Raw genomic sequence first — 16,715 nt, 5'->3', positions numbered from 1 at the left:
CTCCCGGTTCACTCCCGGCTCACTCCTCGCTCACTCCTCGCTCACTCACTCACTCATTTACTTACTTCTCACTCACTCCTCACTCACTCTCATTCACTCACTCACTCACTCCTTACTCACTCCCGGCTCACTCCCGGCTCACTCCCGGCTCACTCCCGACTCACTCCCGGCTCACTCCCGGCTTACTCCCGGTTCACTCCCGGCTCACTCCCGGCTCACTCCCGACTCACTCCCGACTCACTCCCGGCTCACTTCCGGCTTACTCCCGGCTCACTCCCGGCTCACTCCCGGCTTACTCCCGGCTCACTCCCGGTTCACTCCCGGCTCACTCCCGGCTCACTCCCGACTCACTCCCGACTCACTCCCGGCTCACTCCCGGCTCACTCCCGGCTTACTCCCGGTTCACTCTCGGCTCACTCCCGGCTTACTCCCGGTTCACTCTCGGCTCACTCCCGGCTCACTCCCGACTCACTCCCGGCTCACTCCCGGCTCACTCCTCGCTCACTCCTCACTCACTCACTCACTCACTCACTTATTCACTTACTCCTCACTCACTCTTCACTCACTCTCATTCACTCATTCACTCACTCCTTACTCACTCCCGGCTCACTCACTCACTCACTCCTTACTCACTCCCGGCTCACTCCCGGCTCACTCCCGGTTCACTCCCGGCTCACTCCTCGCTCACTCCTCGCTCACTCACTCACTCACTCCTGGCTCACTCCTGGCTCACTCCCGGCTCACTCCCGGCTCACTCCCGGCTCACTCCTCGCTCACTCCCGGCTCACTCCTCGCTCACTCCCGGCTCACTCCCGGCTCACTTCTTGCTCACTCCTCACTCACTCACTCACTTACGCACCCCATCCAAGTCGCTAACCCATGTGCACACTGCAAACAAAGTAAAGTTCACATGTGTTTGCAGGTTTTCAATACAATGTCTGGTAACGGAATTAACACTTACTCATTTTACAAGTACACCCATAAGAAAAGTAAACAAAGACATTGCTTCGCTGTGGTCACACACAAACACACACACACATTTAAATTTTTGTCTACAAACTATGGATTTCCTATTTACCGACATTTAAAAAAAAAAATTTTTTTTGAGTCGCCAAAAATCCTTGCATATGTTTTTTTTCACTAAATGAAACCTCCAAAATTTGAACTAAATTGGAGATTGGTCCGTTTCGGAAGCTAAATTATTTGTACATATTTTTATGTCTGAGTTTGTCAGGTATTAAAAAAATTATGATAAATATTTATAAAAATATTTAAAATAAATAGTTATACCATTATTATCAAAGAATATAAAAAATATTTCAAGTTTATATACCACTAGACACCACAGACTCGTGCTTCGCGCGCGCTACTTAACTTTTTATTTTTTACCTTTTAAAAATAAATTACAACAATAAATGTATGGATAATATTTATACAAATTTGACAGCTGTCAAAATTTAATTGCAATGACAGCTACTCTTGCAACACGAAGTAAGCGCAGCGAGAGAACCAATTGGCATCGCGGAAAAGCGACAACAATGATCTTCGAGAAATGCGAGCAATCGACTTTACATGCCTTTTTTTAGATAGGATAGGATTATGTTTTATTTATATTATTTCTTTTTAGACTCTTTCAAATTTAATATTCAAAACTTACGTATCTTTTTATGACTGTATATGGTTAAGAATCTTATAGATCTTATATCTAGAATTTTAAATACAATTTCTTGAAAATCCGGAAATTTCTAAGAAATACTTTTAAAAAATTTAAGTAAATGCTTTGATAATATTTTAAAGAAGATTCGAAATGATACATATTTTAAATATAATGTTTTGTATTTTCATTAATTTTACTATGTGTAACATTTTTATTAAAATTGAACATATTCAATAAAGAAGTTTTAATACTTGTTTTATTTAACTTCATTATAATTACTATTAATATATTAATATTATTTATTAATAAACTCACTTCGAAAGTGTTAATATCCATTAACTAGCATATCTTTGAAAAAATTGTATTATATTTTAATTGATAGGGCCATGGGCAATTGATGGATATTGACATCTGTTTTACGTTCCAGCGTTTCTTATGCGGAAGTCGGATAATCGAGTAATATAATTAGAAATTCCAACTACTCATGATGGTTGAGCTAATATTGAAAGTAGACTATCAAAAGGATCTTTCAGAGATTAATTTTTGATGGATTGCGTTTACCAGATAAGTGATTTGTTTGTATTTTCACAAATACATTGTATGATAAACATTTGGAGATATTTACACACCTGAAAGACTCGAATGATGATATGCTTTAGGGCGATGGAAAAGAACACACTGGAAATTGACATATTATTAATATTAATGCTTAAGGCTTTATGAAAATTTGAATATGATGCATATCAAAATTTTTAAACAATAAATTTAAATTTATATGTGTACATAAAATATGATAATTAAAAGAATCTTGACATAAATTAAGATGTATAGCTAAAAAGATATATTTAATTATTTTATACAATATTGCTTGTTTAGTAAAATAAAACAATATTAGATATCGATGTATAGATAGAACAATGTATAACTTTGCTTAGTATAACATTATATGTAATACGAAACATCTGTATCAGTTAACGAAGTATAATGCTGCAGTAAGATGAGTAACTCAAACACCAAGAGTCGCAAGTTTAAGTTCCTACTTCAGTTGTAAACAATTTTTTCCAAGTACAATTAAAAAATTGTGACTTGGAATTTTTAAAAATACAAAGTATTGGCATCTACCTCTTAAGATGTCTTGACGGAAAAATTTTATTAAAAATCTCTTTCAATTGACTCATTTCATTAAAATTTATTAAATTTATTAAAATGCATTAAATTTTATAAAAACTCATTAAAATTTATTAAAATTTATTAAATTTATTTTATTGTTATTTAACAAAAAATAAATTTTAATGCATCTTAACAAATCTTAATAAATTTTAATGAAAAGGGGTCAATTAAGAGAGAGTTTTTAAGAGTTTTTTATGCTTCAATTGCACTTATTCATTAAAACATTTAGATGCAGTTATTTAATTAATTTTAGATTTTTAATTTATTAAACAAATAAATAACAAATATTTATTTTTAATAAAAAAAATAGTTATTTACTCGTCAAAACGTATATGTGTATGTTAAACTATATACTTTAAACTAATTGAGATATCTTTTACAACTAAGAAAATTAAAATGTTAATGTTGTGCAACTAATCGATACAATCACAATTAGAAATTGCGAATTTTCAGCGTGAAATAAGCGCGCGTTGCTTGGCGGACAATTTGTTGACTCGTTCTACGTATGAGTTTGTTTTCATATGCGTCATTATGGAGAGAAAGATCCGGGGCGCGGAAAATATGGTGCACGTGTGATTATCTAACGCGCAGTCGCCCGATTTACGAGCGATGATTCTCTGCCAAAGTTTCAGATGATTCGTGATCACGTAGACGCGCAGGTGCATATCCTGCGGAAAGTTCGGTTCAGTGTTGTTAGTATTAACGTAACGTGAAATAATTGTAATCGCGATAGATAAAATTTAAGGTGAGAAATATAGAGATTGTGCTCTTGTGTGTCACTAAATCTTATCGTAAATCGATGGTAAAGAGATCTATTAGTAAGAATGATCTATATTAGCAAGGCCAGCAAAGAAATTGCAATTATTAATTAACTCTATAATTATGATTAATTGTAATTATATTTATAAACATAAAATTTACGCGAGATTTAAAGTTTAAAGGTTTTTAAATTTTTTATATGAGTTTATAAAATATTAATCAAAATCTTAAATTTTGTCTTTATATTTTTATATTATAAGGGTAAACGAAAAGTGTTAGACCAGTAAAATATCTTGAAAACAAGACGTTTGAGTAAAAAAAGTTTTATACAAATATTGTTTGGTCTGTGTGTGTGTGTGTGTGTGTGTATGTGTGTGTGTAAAGAACGAATAAATAAATTATGGAAAAATTAATTTTCAAAAGAAATTAATTCTTTAAAATTACATGAAGATCATCATTAAAAAAATAACTTATATATTTTTATGTATAATAGAATTCTTCTAATTCTATATATAAAAGTAGGTAGAGCTATTGAAGAATTAATACATTTATGAAATATTTAATATTTTATGTCGAAATTTACTGAATACAAATATAAAATATTTTGTAAATTAATTAATAATTTTTCGATAATTCTACCGTAATACCTTAATATGCAGAATAATTAGAAAAATTATGTTTTTTATTTGTGAGTTATCTTACTGGTTTGTATAGTTTTTGTTCATCTGGAGAGAAATTACTAAATTTCCACAATAAAAGGTTTTAAGAATTTTTTTATTTTTTGAAAATTTGTCTTTTTGGACGCTTCAGTTTTTGTAGAAAATCTTTTATTTACTTATACTTGCGACTTAGGACCAGTTGTTTTATCTCATTGGAACAAACTGTGTGATAAATTATTTGCTCATTATATGTGTTCATTATTTGTGTGTAGATATAGATATTTTTATTCTTTAGATAATTTAACAGTTTATTCCAAGGTGAAACAATTTTAATTGCAATATTTTACATAAATGATAGTGAGCCGATAACCTTGCCATGTTAATAAAAAAAAACATTATAAATACTATTTACTTGCAGCAATAATAGAGTATAAAAAGTATATAGTTACAAATTTTTTTTAAGAAAATGTTTACTCTTATTTGTTGTTGCGTTCATTCTGTATTACTAATAATAGAAACACTAACAAATGCGTAGCTTCAGTTTACATAATAATAGAGTTTAATTTAAATAACAAAATACGATACGTCATACGTGGAGATGCATAGATTACTATAGTTCTGCAGCGTGAATAAAATAAGTAATGGATGAAAATTCTGTAGCAATCGAGGAGAAGGAGACAGCTTCTAAATAATACTGTTTTTTTTTTCTTTTGCTTTTTTAGCGTCAGGATGGGAGACGCTGAAGTGGAACGTTTCTTAACCGATCAGAAACGTAAATGCGATCAGTTTGTCGAAGGTGGGCTTGAATTTACATTACCCAAATTAACTATTTAATAAAACTAAACGCTAAAAATTCGGAACACCATACAACTTAATTTAGAAAGAGAAAGTTATTCTCATAATTTCTTTCTTACGGAAAAAATCTGCATCCTGCGAAAAGTCTTTTAACATCTTAGGAGTATGAAAAACTTCAAATTTCTTGTAATAGATGCGATCGATCAGAAAATTGGATCTTGGGTTGGATATGGTGTTCACAGCGTTAATTAATCAGTCGTTATTATCTCTCAACGAGAACGCCCACGCTAGGTATATCGTCGGCATTTGGCGACGTGATGTCGGAGACCACCGGAATAAGATTATCCGGGTACAACGTTACTGACGCGGATCGATTGGAGAAGTATCGTGGGATCGCCAGAACAAGTGTCGTAGAAGGCAACGTGACGGAAATTCGTCAATGTCCGCCCTCCTTCGACGGTCTGCTCTGCTGGTCGCCCACTGACGCACCGGGAACAGCCACCTTACCATGCCCACCGGCCTCGATCATAGGATACACCGATCTCGCGAGCGACAATCTGAGAGCGCTCGCGGTAGCCAGCAAGGTCTGTCAGGCGAACGGCGAGTGGTACCAAAACTCGGACAACGTCTCCTGGAGCAACTACAGCCTGTGCGTGCAGAACAGCACGGGTTACATCATCGAGAAGAATCTGAATTACTCGCGGTGGTATGAAACGCCGGCGGAGTTTGCGCTGCTAAATGTAAGCATAATCCTGGCTACGCGACTTCGATCATCGAGATCAGATCTGACTTCCTGATAATCATAATTTATATCAGAAGCCGTAAATCACAAAATAAACATAATCTTTGACAATTTTTGGGGTTGAGATTTTTTTAAAAGTCAAAGGAAAATAAAAATTTTAATATTATAAAACGAACTATTTGTTGGATATATTATAATATATCCAACTGTGAGCTAATGAACTAATGAGTAAGTACATATAATTTAATGAGAGAAAAGACAATATATGTATATATAAAAATATATAGATTATTATATAGATACTCGATAGAAAAAGTCTATATAAATATAAAATTTTATTCAGACATGTTTTCTTTTTTCATATAATTTCTATTTGTATAAGAAAAATAATTAAAAAATTGACAAATAATGAAAAGAATAATTTATGTATTACTTCTTCAAAATAAATGTTTAGGGAAATGAAAAAGAATTTGTATATATATAGAGAGAAAGGGCTCTTAAATTGGCGCCCACTTAATTTTCACAGAAACTAAACTGTATTAATATTGATTAAAAAATGATCTACGTACATAAATTATTAAAGAAACGAAAATTTATAGTTTATAGGTATTTATGGTATTTTTCTACATTAAATTTGTTAAAAACAGAATTTACAAAAGCGAAAATAAAATTTGCATGATTTTCTTTTACAAGTTGTATAGTTTAAACAATAATATTTATATTACTGATAATATTAAATTATTTTTCGCTAATTGTGCACCGAAAGTGGTCCTTATCTCACTCGTCAATTCACACTCAAGGACCACACTTCGACGCACAGGTAACAAAAAATATTGTGCGGATTGACTATTGCCTACTCGTGCAGGTGAATGCACTTGTGAGCAATAGCCGACTCACCGCACTTGTTACACAATATATTATGTATTTGTAGTTTTATAAAACTGTTACATGTTTAAATTTTTTTATTTTATGTATTTTTTTTTTATTTTTTCTTATAATGCGATAGATATAAAATCATCATAAAGCGTAAACGGATGCATTTTCTTTGTTACTGAGAACAGATAATAGATATGTGGTCTGTTCTTTTCATAATATAATTTTATTTTAAGTATATTGTCTATTTTTTAAGCACTTCAATTATTTATTTTTATTTTTTAAGTCTTAAAATTGCTTTTGTTTTTAAAATGCTCAATTATTTTTATTTTATAAATTTTATTATTTAATACATTGATACATATAGGGGCCTATTTTGTAATTTTTTACGACAGCATCGTTACTGCACAACTTTTTATTATATAAAGTATCTATTTGTACAATGACAATATGTAATAATATCGACATTGTCATTAAGAATTATAGAATAGGTTCCATAGTGTATGTAATATTTTCTTAATAATATTGCAACGTGTGAATACAGTAGATTTAAAATAAAACTTACTTGTACATTTAACTGTTATCGCATTGTTATTATTATGTATTTTTAACAGAAATGGCTGCCGATTATCAGAATGGTATCGCATATTGGATACGTGACTTCATTTACTACTCTAATTGTTGCCATGGTGATTTTTTCTTTACTAAGGTAAGCGTATTTTTTTTGTTCTAGCTCATTATCATCTTATATCAATTTCGTTGAGTATCTATCATTAATACGTTTCTCTTATGTATGTAGAAAACTTAGGAATCCCAGAAATAGATTACACATGCATTTGTTTGCATCCTTTATTATGAGAGCTTTCATGGCACTTCTCAAGGATTGGAGTTTCATAGATGGCATCGGATTGGCATGGGACGTCGTCTTTGTCGATGGAAAGAACGTTTTTATCAGAGAACACACTGTAAAAAGAATAATAATATTATCTTATTATTTTAATTATTATTATTGTTTAAATTTATTATTACTGTTCTTATTTTTTATTATTTTTTAAAATTAATTTATTTTATTTTATTTTAACTTGATTGTAACTTTCTTCTGTGACTATTTTTTGTTTAAAAATCTCTTTAGCAATCTCTCTAAAGTATTTCTTTTAATTGAAAAATGATTAACTTTTTAAATATTTATAATATAAAGAGACAATATTTTACATTGTTTGATTCTTTTGTTTCTTTTTTCAATCCAGTAATTTTTATTTTCGCTAATCAATGTTTTCAGACTTGGATATGCAAGGTAATCACGAGTCTGTGGCAATATTTCATTGTGGCGAACTATTCATGGATTCTAATGGAAGGATTGTATTTACACAATCTGGTATTCCTGGCACTGTGCACCGACACCAGCACAATAGCTCTATACATTGTACTAGGCTGGGGTAAGATCAGCAAAACTATATATGAATTATTGAAATTTAACTATTGAAAATTTAAAGCGATCTTTAGAATCTTGTAGAATTGCAGTTTACTTTGATTTAATTCCCTTTAGGTCTTCCTGTTTTGGTAGTAGTGCCATGGATAATAATACGCGTGATTATCGAAGATACTCTCTGTTGGACTACTCATGACAATTCCTCGCTGTTCCTCGTTATAAGAATACCAATTATGGTGTCTATTTTGGTACGTTAATTTCATACTACAATATAATCATTCGAATTGTATGAATGTTTGAACTATTTACTACTTCAAGCTGTCTTTTTTTATTTCTAGTTCAATTTTCTACTGTTTCTTAATATTGTTCGTGTCCTGCTTGTGAAACTGAAAACGTCGGTGCATCTGCAACGGAAGAAGATGAAATACAAGTTAACAATTAATACATATATAATTTCATTATATCAATTTATATTAATTTTAGATTAATTTCGTTATTTGTGTAAATGAATTTATCGCAAAATCTTTCAAAACTGTTCACTGAAAAAAGTTGCACGTTTTATTGTGCTCGCATCCACAAATGAAGGAATAATCTTTTATTTCAAAGAAAATTCTTTTAAAAAAATCAAAACAAATGAAGATTTTTCGAATTAAATCATTATTAAGAAAAATTCTTACAGTATGTTATGAGACTTACTTACAATTAGATAAATAAAATAATGTGACTTGAAGACCAATCGAAGGTGGGCCTAAAAACCGGCCTCATTGACCCTTCTCCTTTAGTCAACTTAACAAGTTAAACTAAATTAATAATTTACATTTATTTCTATTTATATTTATTAATAATTTAATCAAATTAACAACTTTTTTCACTGTAATAAGCATATGCTTTTTGGTTAAATATGTTTAAATTCTATTTTTTATCTTAGGAGATGGGCAAAATCGACTCTGGTTTTAGTACCACTCTTCGGAATACACTATACTTTTTTCTTGGGATTATCTTACCATAAGGACTACAGAGTAGAACTTGTTTGGCTTTTCTGCGATCAGCTGTTTGCGTCCTTTCAGGTATTTATGATGCAAAAGGATCTCTTCCTTTATGTATAATTCACACACGCACGCTCGTTCTACTTACTTTTACTAGGGTTCCTTCGTGGCTTTTCTTTATTGTCTGTTGAATGGCGAGGTCAGGGCGGAAATGCGACGAGTGTGGAAGGCTCGACGATCAAAGAGGGAAGTCGATTCCTTTATCTCCGGTCACACGAGAAATTCGAAGGACGGAATCAATCGAAAGCGGCATCGATCGGAGGGCGATGATGGCACCAATTTCGTAATTACTATGAAGAAGTTGTCGGTGAAAGACATCAAATAGATTAAGTTAGTCGTCTTAACGAATGTATTTTATTAAGAGAACAAGAAAGTAATGTTGTTCTTATACACAATGTAAACCGTGTATATATGTGGTTTTGTTAATATAATTTATTATTTATAGAGATGGTGTTATGGCCTCTTGTATTTATATTTTGTCACTAATGAATATTTTAAATTAGAAAACATTTCCATTTGTCAATATGTTATTCAATCAATTCTCGAAGTATAAATATTTAATACTTAGGATGTTACTTATTAAAGTGACGACACTGCATGAATTGAACAGAAATAGGAATGATAATGTGGCCTCTCTACGAAAATAAATTTTAAAAATTAGTTTTAAAAATTTATTTAAAAAAGTAAAATCTTAAAAAAAACTAAAGATCTTTTACAATAAATGTCAGTTGTTGTGTATTGGGCGTAATAGTGTCACTGCATAATTATAAATAAATAATTCCATGAATAATTACTAGAATTCTTCATAATAACGGAAGTATATTACAAATAGTCATATCTATAACAAGGATCATAATGCCATCTTTTCTTCTAATAAATGCAATTATTATTATTTTGTAAGATTATTAATTTATATTAATTTTTTAATTGTTTTCTCAAAAAGAAACTGACTGGTATTGATTCTGTAACTTAACAACGCTCGATCGCATAAAACGAAACAAACGCAATAAAAATTGAAGAATTAGGATAGGAAATGTTCTTTTATCACTCGTGTTTGTTTCATTTTTCCGATCATTGGAAGATCTCTTACGAGAAAAAGTTTTATAAGAACGAATAATGTTTGAATTCATTTATTCATACTTTTGGAACGAAATCGATTTGCTTCTTCGAAAAAAGAATGAAAATATTAGCAAGTAGATGATTATCATAGAAAAGAACGACCACCGTTGAGAAATAATGCATTACTTACAATGCCATTATCGTTATCATTACTTTTTTTTAATAACAAGTGTTTCTTTTCTGTTTATAATGATAATAGTAACATTATTACATTTTTATAGTAATGAATTTAGCTATTACTTTGATCGTTATTTTATAATTTTCTCTCTATCATCTTTATAGTTATTTAATAGTTTCGCGCAGTTGTTTATTACGTAAATAAATGTACTGTATAATGATTGATATAGCAAAAATGTGCAGTAAATACAATTATAAGCTTTATTTTATATATATACATATATATTTTATATTTTTTATAATATATTTTCTAAATATTAAATAAAAAATTTATAATTTATATTTAAGGCTACATTCCGATTAGTCATTGTCAGTACTTTAAGTCTGCATATGTAACATGAAATATAGATTTTCTGTTTTGACTATAAATACTATGTGAAGTGCATTACTATAACAATATTTTAACAATATTACTATAACAAATTAATGTTTAAAAGCGATAAGAATTTTTTTGTAAAATCTGCGTGAATTACAACTAAATTTGTATAAAAATAAGTATACTAAAATATGAAGATATTAGTATAAAGAATTAGAAAAATTATTAGATAAGTTTACCATAAAAGAAAAGCTTGTTAGAGATTAGATTAGAGAATTCTAAGTTTTAAAATTAATTTTCTAAATAATGCGATTTTTTTTAATCTAATGCATATTATTTTTTAACATTATAAGAAGGTATAAGAAGGTAACGAAATATTACTTTCCATGCTACGGTAACGCGTTACGTTTATGAGAAAGAAAGAGAGAGGGAGAGAGAGAGAAGTGATATTTTTAACCATATAATATAATAATATAATGATAATTATATAATATAATAAATAATAAATTATACTAACGAAACTTATGTTGTTTACATTATTTATAAAAACGACATTACTTTTCGGTCTTTTTAATATTTATTTCGGGTGTCTCACAACCACTTATGTTAATAACATAGTGTAGAGATAAAGTAGTGTAAAAGATCTTAATACGAAAACGTCAAGATAATAAATTTGTAATTATAACCGATAAAAGATAAGCACTAATGTTGCATAGAATTCTCGCATTTATGCCCTTAGTTATCCAAGTATATACATCGGTTTGTCATTTATTATTGATTTCTCATTTATTATATATTTTTATAGTTAAATAAATTATTTTTATAGCTTAATACTGATATTATTAAGTATTATTATAGGATTAGTATATCTTTAATGTGAACGTATAAACCTCGTGATTTTTCTTTCTATAAATACGGTTACATTTATACTTTCTTAAGTATTTGAAATATTTCTATGTATATATATAAAAACTATGTTATATATACACGGTTAAAAAGAAAGATCCAACACATTGTAGTATACATACCAAATAAATGTTGGATTCTTTTTTTTCAAACTTGTGTATGAGTGTTGAGTGTATGTATATGCGTGTAAAAAATAATATATTAAATATATATGACTCATAATAATTAAAAAAAATAATTAAGTGAACGAAGTTATGAAATAGCGGTTGTACAAACAACAGCACGGAACTTGTAATCGATATTGAATGATGGAACTTTTACCAAGAGATAGTAAACATTTATTTTGACGAAAGCCGCATTTTATGCAAAATTAAAAAAAGGAAACGGACTAAGAAACGTCTATATTTTTATACAGGATTGAAAAGAATGACTTGTTATTGCTAAGAAATTAATTAAAAAATACTCTCTAAATTTTTTAGAATAAAAATACTGCCACTATAATTTTTTGAGTTATTTTTCACTCAATAAAATGTGAAATTCACTCTAATAGAGTGAATTTTTAACTTTTATTGAAGTGGAAAATTACTCGAAAAATTATAGTGGCAGTATTTTCACTCTAAAAAATTTAGAGAGTAATTTCGACAAATAATCTTATATACATATATATAAAATTATTTTTTAAATTATTATTAAAATTTTGCATGCATATAATATGATTTTTATCCTAATAGATATTTACATATATTTCTATAAGAATTCCGTTATTCGATATCGACATAGGTTCTATGCTATTATTTGTTTTTACCACCGCTATTTCATAACTTTGTTTACTTTGTTCTTATTTTAATTATTACAAATATAAGCCTCTCGTTTTTAATTTTTTTAAATTTAATCTTGATATTTATAATATTTTTTTAACATTTTACAAAACTAAAACACACACACACACACACACACACACTTATTAGAAAAAGCAAAGAGATAATGGATACTTGATTAATAACATTTCTAAATTTAAGTGTTTTTAATAACAGCAGATCAGCTACTTTTAATTCCTCAAGTTTATATATAACTACTAGCTATGCCCTGCCACGCGTTACTGTGGCTCTCTATTCTTATGCTACGTTTTTTTCAAATTTTCTTTGCTTTCGTTGTTTAACTTTCAAGAGCCTTGCTTTACTGTTGCTCTTTTTATTTTATTTTTGAATAAGCATTTTTCTATCTTTAATAAATCTAATATTCATTTATTCACGTACTTCTAACTTTTTTTTCTAAAAGCTGCCATGGATTTAGAAATCCATTCAAAAAACTGTTTTAAATAAGTTCCTTTTTTTCAATAAAATAACAGCCATTTTTATTTTCCTTATTACCTTAATTTAAACACAATAGAAACATTCTTCGCCGCTCCCGGTCTCTCCTGGTCTCTCCTCGTCTCTCCCCGTCTCTCCCGGTCTCTCCCGGTCTCTCCCGGTCTCTCCCCATTTCTCTCCGTCTCTCCCGGTCTCTTCCTGTCTCTCCCGGTCTCTCCCTATCTCTACCCGTCTCTCCCCATCTCTCCCGGTCTCTTCCCGTCTCTTCCCGTCTCTTCCCGTCTCTTCCCGTCTCTCCCGGTCTCTCCTCGTCTCTCCCCGTCTCAATGTGTCAAAATTTCAATAATATCAATGAAAAACTATTTTTCACACTTAAATTATGGCCATCATTTTTTAAACACACGGTATTTCCAAAATCAAACCCCATAAGAACACTCCCGGTTACGAATGTAACGTTGTGTCAAAATTTCAAAGCAATCGGTGAAAAATTTACGGAGATCTTAGATGAGGAACAAACATTTACATTTTTATTTATATAGATAATATATAATTAAGACAGACTATTATGTTTGATATTATTTTAGAAATAAAGTTAATGATTTTTGCGTATTTGCAATAATAACATACATATTGAAATTTTGTATAAATTTTAATATTAAAAGCTAAAGATAAAATACTACTTTCCGACATTGTCTTTTGAATGTAGATTCCTTAATATTACAAAAATTAATGTATGTAAATGTAATATCCTACATTTATATTAAAAACATATTTAGTCTATGACGTAATGATCTTTAATAATATTTCATTTATAACAGCTGTGACATACTTATGTAGCTGTTATAAATGAAATAACTGTGACTATATAAAGATATTTGTATTGAGCGAAATAAAAAGAAGAATCAGAAGGGTTTCGACCGTGAAAAGGGTCGTTATTGCGGTAAGGAGGTGTGAACTATCTCATGACATCTTGCACAATAGTGGAACACATTAATCGGGCGCGTCGAGCAGGGCGTGTGCCGCGTCCTTGATTATTGTGGCGAGGATCGGTCATGTTCGCACGTAGGACGCGTGTACTTACATACGGGGCGCCTTGTCGTAACTCTCGGTCGCACGCGTCAACCCCCTTAACTCCCGCGCGAGCAATTTCCGAGATGGGTGTTGGCCGCCTGATTGAAAGTAGATTAAAGTCCGATTGACCAATTTGCATAATTGCGGGTTCCACGTTTCTGCCCCTTTAAAGCGTGGGTGGCTTCGTACTATCTTTTCTTTCATGTCGCCAAATACGAACCTGTGAAAAGAAGAAAATGAAAAAAGAAAATCGATTTTTTTCATTTTTAATAAATGAGAAAATACAAATGATACGCACAAGTTGAAATAAAAATTACATAATCATAATTAAAGTAAAAATTAAATTGAGTGAAAATATAATTAATATCTGTTTCTACCAAAGTAAGTTACCTTTAATTTTAGTTCAATTTTATTTTTTATATTTTTCTAGTCTAGGAATTAGAAGATAAAAAATAAGTTAAAAACTGAGATTAAAGTTAATCTATGGTAGAATGACTATAAGACAGAGTTGCAATTAAAATTTAATTAAATTAAATAATATTTTTATTTCCTTTTCTTATTCAAAAAATGTTTAAATTCGAATTCTCTTAAATTCTGTTCATTCTTATATAAAACAATCATAATAATTTGTAAACGCGAATGAATTTTACGATACGTGTATTTCTTTTCAATTTTAATGTTAATTTAACATATTAGGTTTTGTTGAATCATAAAGATTTCAAACTGCACGCGTATTTTTCAAACAGAGAAAAGATTACAGCTATAGAAAGTACAAATGATCAAAGTGAATACCAGCTTCATACAAAAGTGTTCTCCGACGGAGGATGTGACTGTGATTATTATTATAGCCGAATGGCGCAGATGCGACGCGTCCGCCACCTGATCCTTTGAAGAAATCTATACTATTCCGATGAATCCGCTCTCAATTTACTCTCTACTCCATACAACAGGTTTAAGATAAATGTCACAATTCTCTTAAAAGAGAAATAAAATTTTTTGCGAGCAATAAAAAATTATATGTAATATAATAACTTTATTTTAACAACTCTTTTATAATACAGAAGTTCAAAGAACAAAAAAATAGTACCAAAACGTAAGTAATAATTTTCTTATTTGGATGTTGAAATTTGATTTCCAAATTTGATTTCCATTACAAATTATAATTCTGAGAAATTTATTTTAAAAGAACTATTTTCACGTACTTTTTTATATTATAATTATAAATATGTTGTGTTAAAGTTATTTTATTATAATCAAGTGTGTTAATCTAAACCTCAGAATACATTTTTAGTATCGATTATGATTAACAAGATTAAATTCATAATTATATACAATACATATGTATAAAGTTATAGAGTATATTGTGAAAAAGTGAATTAGATTATTGACAATTACCAAATAACTTTCAACTATATATTTTTAAACTTAATTGTTTTTTTAGATCGCCAAATGTTTAATATAAAATATTCTAACTTAATATTAGAAATTTAATGTTTAAATTTAATATTTAAAGTTAAAATTGATAAATTTAAAATAGATTTAATGTAGTAGTTATCAAAATTATAAAAATGTTTTAATTTTTGCAAAAAGTATATAGAAAAATTATGAAATTGAATATAAATCTACCAGTGATGATATACTTGTAAATTTAAATTTGAAAAGAAATTATTCAATAATTGAAAAAGCTTTACTTTAGCCGCATTATGCATAAAACATTTAGAAATGTAATTAATCCATGTACTAAAATGCATAATAATTCTTAAATTATAATGTAGAAATGTTACAATATGAAATTCTTATAAAAATGTAATACTGGGCAATATTAAATAGACCAGTAATTATTATTTATTTTTAATATTAAAAATACAAACAGTAGTGTTTCTTATACTTAAAATAATTATTAATTATTGGTCAATTTAATACTCTTTAGTATTACAATTTTATAAGGGAATATTATATATATTCATGACGGTAACATTTTAAATAAAAAATCCAACGCTCTTAAAATAATTGTGAAATATTTATTAACTGTAACCTTTTGTTACACAAATTTTTCTGTTAAACATATTTTACTAAATTTTAGTATTTATTTGATAAAATGTTACTAAGATTTAACCAAATTTTATTTATAAAATTTTACTTATAATAAACTCTTCTTCGAAACATATATTATTTTCTTCTCTATTAAATATACATTATTTTCTTATACCATGATGTTTTAGAGTAAATTCTGAGAAAAATTCTTTTTGTGCAAGTATAATGTGTAAAGCAAGAAAAGGTAAAATTTTTTGCATACTCACTCAAAATTAAAAAAACTATCGGTTTCGATGATAACAAATCCGGCGTCGATTTTCTTAAAAAAAGAAAACCTTCGGCGTCGAGGTATCGAATAATCGATAAAAGGGTCCTCGTATCCGGGATACTGTGTAAAATATTGTCGCGTGAATTACGAAATGCGGCGGAATGGCGACGTAGCGTCAGGTGTCGGGGCGGGTTCACCGGGATGTCTCCCGATAGTCGATTGGAGAACGCTCGGGATGCTGTCAGGGATGCTGGGGAAACGAGAGAGGGCGAAGGAGGCTGCGGCGAAATCAAGGGCGTGGTTACGGGGGATGAAACAGCCCCTCCATGTAGCTGGAGCTCACCCTTCCCTGCATCAGTTTTTTTCCGCCAGGGATGCTGTTTC

The 16,715-nt window shown here is 29.9% G+C and overlaps 1 protein-coding gene and 1 long non-coding RNA gene across 4 annotated transcripts; one reads left to right on the top strand and one right to left on the bottom strand.

Moving 5' to 3' along the window:
* The first annotated feature begins 1,572 nt into the window (after nt 1–1,572).
* On the top strand, nt 1,573–11,156 carry LOC105840811 (vasoactive intestinal polypeptide receptor 2). Of its 2 annotated transcripts, XM_036284344.1 has the most exons (10): nt 1,573–3,572; nt 4,968–5,041; nt 5,332–5,780; nt 7,270–7,364; nt 7,455–7,620; nt 7,935–8,091; nt 8,202–8,332; nt 8,423–8,514; nt 9,013–9,151; nt 9,228–9,455. In XM_036284344.1, the coding sequence occupies exons 2-10, from the start codon at nt 4,975–4,977 to the stop codon at nt 9,453–9,455; spliced, it is 1,524 nt and encodes a 507-aa protein (XP_036140237.1). In that variant the 5' UTR covers nt 1,573–3,572; nt 4,968–4,974. The 2 variants fall into 2 exon arrangements, with proteins under 2 accessions (XP_036140237.1, XP_028046258.1); XM_028190457.2 differs by lacking the exon at nt 1,573–3,572 and having other exon boundaries at nt 4,975–5,041; nt 9,228–11,156.
* Nucleotides 7,485–16,602, bottom strand: LOC118644792. Of its 2 annotated transcripts, none has more exons than XR_004962569.1 (4): nt 16,330–16,602; nt 14,040–14,249; nt 9,219–9,420; nt 7,485–7,618 (listed from the first exon to the last, which is right to left on the bottom strand). It is a non-coding gene; the product is annotated as an uncharacterized LOC118644792 (long non-coding RNA). The 2 variants fall into 2 exon arrangements; XR_004962570.1 differs by lacking the exon at nt 7,485–7,618 and adding an exon at nt 8,352–8,488.
* Nucleotides 16,603–16,715: the final 113 nt, after the last annotated feature.

The sequence above is a fragment of the Monomorium pharaonis genome, chromosome 3 (genome assembly GCF_013373865.1).
Source record: "Monomorium pharaonis isolate MP-MQ-018 chromosome 3, ASM1337386v2, whole genome shotgun sequence".
NCBI lineage: Eukaryota > Metazoa > Arthropoda > Insecta > Hymenoptera > Formicidae > Monomorium > Monomorium pharaonis.
This window is presented reverse-complemented; position numbering and strand designations above follow the sequence as displayed.